We start from the raw sequence: 5943 nt of genomic DNA on the forward strand, positions 1-5943 counted from the left end.
ACAAACAAACTCCCACTGTCTTAATCATGAATTACTGCTTGCTGTTCGACTTGAGCCACGGCAACACGCGCTCCTCCGTACGGCGCTGCTGCACCACCACCTTCGTATGGCATAACTCTACTTGAAGATGGCTGATGCCTCGAAGGTATATCTGAAAAACGTACACAAGCAAATCTTGAGTAAGCTTTTAAAAAGTACTATTTACAGCTCAAATGCGTATGAAATTCATTGCACGCATGAAAGTATTCGGTTTTCGGCCTCCACACAGTTTTTAACAGCTCAATGTATGTAAAATATCTATTTGGAAAGTACAGAACTAAAATTTAGTCTTTAATTAACTAACAAGTTAAAACATAATGCTAAAAATAAAAACATTCTGGTTCCAAATAGATTTCGATATACGTATATAGTAAGCTGCCATTCGTACAATGTTTTCTCCATGTCCCTGACACTTTCGATCTTTATCCCAAATCAGTGATTATATGTAAGCCTTAAGTTTGGTATGACTAAAGTGAATTGCGATTAGTTAATTACACAGTGTACTTTATTCAATATAAATGTAGTCAACGAGATCACAAATTTGCGATAACGACTATTTCACAGATGCAAGCAGTGAGTCATGCGATATACTACAAATACTTTAATCAAACAAACCGTCATCATCCTTCATGAGTTTACGCAGGCAACAGCACATGATTATGGTCAAAAGTATAATGAAGCACCCAGAAGTCAGGCAGAGGTAGAACGACCATCCGAGCTGAGACGTTGAATAATTGGCCGCTATGATCATACAACCAATGAAACTGAAAAGACCTAAAACCATACAGGAGAAAAAATAGATATATAGATGACTGACTTGAAGAGTTATTCTAAAACCGAAACATTTTTAGAAAACTTTTATCTTGTCATCAAATTTTATCCGTTTTAAATAACTTGAAACTACTGGTACGATTATGTAAAATGGAAACAAGTCATTAAATATGATAATAACAGATGAACAGTTTACCGAGGCGATTTGACAAATTCTTAAAGTTTCTTGAGAAATCTATTTTTTAGATTACTTAATTTTTGGTGTGAATTTATTATTTTACAGATATAAATGATTGCCAAAGGTCTCATAATAAAATTGTCATTGTAATCTTTATCAAACTAAAAAAGAACACTTTATATGTATTTCAGTTAAAACCTTCGATTACATCCTTTAGGGAACAGGCTGGAAACAACGAGAATAAGACGCAAACACCATAAACCACATCAGGCTATAAGATGGAACAACGATTACATGCAACAGGCATTAAGATAAAACAATGATAATTCGCAAGAGGCACTAAGATAAAACAACGACTACTCACACTGTAAGGCGCAGCAAGAATTACCCGCAACAGGAACTAAGATAAAAGAACAATTACACAAAACAAGAAATAAGATGCAGAAACGATTATCCGCAACAGGCACTAACAGAAAACAACGATTATTCGCAACAGACATTAAGATAAACAACAATTATTCGCAATATGAACTAAGATAAAACGATGACTACTCACACAAGAATAACACGCAACAACGATTACCCGCAACATTCACAAAGATAAAACAACGATTGCTCCCAACAAGGAGAAAGATGCAGCAACGATAACCCGCAACAGGCATTAAGATAAAACAACGAATACTCACACAGGAATAAGACGCAGCATGAATTACCTGCTACAAGCAAAAGATAAAACAATGATTACTCGCAATAAAGAATAAGAATCATCAACGATTACCCGCAACAGACACTAAGATAAAACAAAGATTATTCTAAATAGACACTAAGATAAAAGTACAATTACCTGAACAAAGATAAAAGAAAATGAATATTCGCAACAAGGAATAAGAGGAAATAAGGATTGCCCGCAGCTGTCACTAAGAGTAAACAACGATAACAACGATTAGTTGCAACAAGTAAATAGACGCAACAACGATTACCCACAACAGTCAATAAGAGAAAACAACGAATTCTCGCAAGAAGGAAAAGATCCTGTAACAATTACCCGCAACAGTCAATAAGAGAAAACAACGAATATTCGCAATAGGCATTAAGATAAAGCACGATTACTGACACAAGGAATAAGACACAACAACAATTACCCGCAACATGCACAAAGGTAAAATAGCGATTACTTGCATTAGGAATAAGACCCAGCAACGATTACTCGCAACAAGGAATAAGACGTAATAAAGCTTACTTAGATCAAAACAACAATTATTCTAAATAGACACTAACATAAAGGAAAATTACTCGCAACAAAGAATAAGACACAGCAACAATTACCCGCAACATGCACAAAAATAGAACAAAACGAGTATTCGCACCAAGGAATAAGAGGCAACAAGGATGAGCCGTAGCTGTCACTAAAGCAACGATTACTCGCAACAGACATTAAGATAAAAGAACGATACTGACAAGAATAAATAAGACGCAACAACGTTTACTCGCAGTAGGTTCTTAAGAAAACAACGACTACTTGTAACAAGGAATGATATGCAAAAACGATTACAAGCAACAGGCTCTAAGAGCAAACAACGAATAATCGCAACAGGACAAAGACAAAAATTATTACTCGTAACAAGGGATAAGACGCAACAACGATTACTCGCAACAGACACAAAGGAAAAAATAACGAGTACTCACAACAAGGAAAAAAGCGCTACAACGATTACACGCAACATACAATAATATAAAACAACAATTACTCGCACCAAGAATAAGACCCAACCCGCATCAGACACCAAGATAAAACAACTCTTATCCGCAACAGGCACTTAAAGAAAACAAAGATTACTCGCAACAGGCACCAAGAGAAAACAGCGATTGCTAGCAGCATGGAATAAACGCAACAACGATTACCCGCAACATGCAGTAAGAGATAACAAAGATTAACCGCAAAAGGCACTAAAAGAAAAACAACGATTATTATAGACTAGGATAAATTAACGATTACCCGCAACAGGTAATAGGATAAAACAGCAGCCTCCCAAAGTTCCACACCATCCTGTCTTGTCATCGTCACTGTTGCAACAGGTCCCACAGCTTATTCCTAACACTGCTAGAAACATCATAGCAAAGGATGTGGCCTCGAGACCAAGAACCCGAACGTCAAGTTCTGAAATGATTTTATCATAGTAATAAACTTCTTCAACTGAAAATATTGGTGTTGTATAAATACACGGGATACTGTTTTATTATGCTGATGCCAAAACATAGCATGGATTTACTTGTACCACTTTAGTATATTCTACTAGAGTATACATGTATTTTTAGACGTTGAACGCTTCCAACCTTTTACCTATACATTGTAGACATTTGAAATGCATTTAAGCAAACCATGTCTCTAAGAAATGACGTTATAATCATTAACAGCAAGTTTTGGGCAGACTAGTCGCCAACGGAAACACACATTTAGATCTTACCATCTCCCCCATTGGTATTACTACAGGAGTTGTTGTTTGTCCCCGTGCAACAGCTATATATCAACCCGACAGAATCACATGCTGAAGTAGATACCCATTCTGGAGAGAACAATCCAACTGACTGCAGAATGAATGACGGGAAAATGATGAAGCAACAAATTTCACATATGACTTCGCATGCACCCATCGTCTGTCTGTTAGGTGTTCCTTACTGAAAAAGACCCGTAACTCTACATGTTTTTGATCTGAATTGAATTTAGAACTATGTTTGTCCATTTTGCTTCGTTTTCCACCATGTGTTAATTGCATACATGGAGATCTTAAATAATATTACATTGAAAAGCGGTTATCGGGAATGTTTTATCAAGTTTTATATTCTTTTCATATGTTTATTTCGTCTATTACTCTTTTTAATGATTGTGCTTGCAATAAAATTTAATGCACGTGATATTCTTATCAAAATTGTTATTATGGCCTTGTAAACTAGCTGGCTGACATAAACTTTATTTCTATTATCAGTTTATTCATTTTTTCTCTGATTGCAACCTGTTGCAAAATGATGTTATAGTATAAACCAGTACAGGTTATGAGTATCAAAGTTTTTATTTTTAATATTTGATTTGCACAAGTAAACAAAACAAAAATATGGTTTACGTTAATACTTTTTTAGCTTTCACATGTTGACGCTAAGTTAGGAACAGTTTGAAGAGAAAATACTGTAGTCTCCGGTCTGCTTTCCGCTTCTTTTTATAGAAATAACGGTGCAGCTTCCAACCGTTCAAGACGATTCTATAACTGACTCTCTAAATTGGGCAGAAATGATGGTGTATTTTAAAATCAATCCAAACAGTAATAAAGTTTTAAAGTAGAATTAAAATATCAAAATTTCGAAAGTGATAAGGATGTCTAAAACGTTAAAAGAACTTACAGTAGATTTGCCGAAATTAAAAATATATAAATGGTCTAACGCAGTCTACATTATTTATATTAAATATTTTTGCAGTGATATATCAACGTGAGTGTGTGTATAACTGATATGCAGCAATGTCGTAAATGTTTTAATATAAAGGCTTGTTTAAAGGTCCATAATGCTTTAATTTTTTATTTTAAAAACAAATGAAACGTCTTTCCAAATAGATGTGATGCGTACTTACATCAATGCTGCAAATTAACTGTTGTAGGTAGAGCATTAAAGGGAGGTAATAAAATTAAAATTAATATATTCAATAAAACATTATAATATATTCAGCAATATTCAAACCTCTGACAAATGTTAAAGAAAGTAATTATCAGAAATATGATTTAGCAAGGAATTAATGTATTTCATGTTCATAACGGAAAATGTGGCAGTCTCATTTTAAACAAAGGCACTATGAGCCTTTAAAATGAAATCCTAACCAAATCAAAACGGTGTCTAATCATTATATTGCAGACGTACATTCAACAGAACAAAAAACTGTAGCAAAGTTGTCACGATTATTTGTAAGAGCATCGCCTACGAGTGCCAACGCTCGTCTGTTAGTGTTTGACATAAGGTAATATGCAAGTCTTGACCTCTTACTCATCTTTTGAGAATTAAAAATGTATAAAGTTTCTAAGCTATAGTATCCAAGAAAAATGGACATAATAAAATAAAGAAAAAAAACAAGAAATACAAATTATCTAAGATAAAAAGGGTAATAATTCTCTCAAACTGCAAGAGAGAGTTATTGTTCGTGACTTCTTACTAACCTCATGATAATAAATAAAGTATCAAAGTAAGAATACAGGATACGTTGATCTGAACAAAAATTTCAACCCAGAAATTCAAATTTCCTATGTACATAACAGGCCAAAATGCATACCAGAGTTATGGGTCTTGGCCGACATACGCACCTATTAATGATAAATTAGTTTGCAAAGTTCAAAGTATTGAAGAAAAGTGGACATAATCACGGGATTCCAATTTTATAGGTACAAAAGAGCCCTAATTTTTAGGGCTCCTAAAGTCGCGCAATATTTCCGCTACAGAACTCGAGCATATTTCCCGAATACAAAGCTAATAAGCTTTAAGTATTCTTCCGAAACTTTTCTGTAAAGCACTTTTAATGCGTATATACGCATGTAAAGAGTACACCTATATTAATAATAATAATAATAATACTGTTAAATATATATAAATTGTTAGATTTTCAATTTTTACAAAGGATTACGTTTCTTATCGCTGATTCTCAATAAAACGTGCCATTTGATGTTCCAAAGGATATCCCTTTATTGAAAAGATCTGGCACACCATTAACATACTTTAATTGTAGATGGCAATGTCGGCAAACGGAGACATGGCCAATTTTCTTAATATGCAGTGTAATTCTGGCACACCAGCACTTCCAGCCCCCAGAAACGAAACATACGTTACTGTCGCCACTCCAATTTTTCAACTTGCCATCTTTACTACATTGTCAACGTGCAAAGTATAGCATTTTCTTACTATTGTTGTGAATAAAGTATGTT

The 5943-nt window shown here is 34.3% G+C and overlaps 1 protein-coding gene across 1 annotated transcript; it reads right to left on the reverse strand.

Annotated features, from left to right (window-relative positions):
* Positions 1–3660, reverse strand: LOC128556055 (uncharacterized). The gene is made up of 4 exons (XM_053539962.1): positions 3454–3660; positions 2985–3146; positions 655–813; positions 1–151 (listed from the first exon to the last, which is right to left on the reverse strand). The coding sequence occupies exons 1-4, from the start codon at positions 3638–3640 to the stop codon at positions 21–23; spliced, it is 639 nt and encodes a 212-aa protein (XP_053395937.1). The 5' UTR covers positions 3641–3660; the 3' UTR covers positions 1–20.
* Between the last annotated feature and the right edge of the window lie 2283 nt (positions 3661–5943).

Source organism: Mercenaria mercenaria, chromosome 3 (assembly GCF_021730395.1).
Source record: "Mercenaria mercenaria strain notata chromosome 3, MADL_Memer_1, whole genome shotgun sequence".
NCBI classification, from domain to species: domain Eukaryota; kingdom Metazoa; phylum Mollusca; class Bivalvia; order Venerida; family Veneridae; genus Mercenaria; species Mercenaria mercenaria.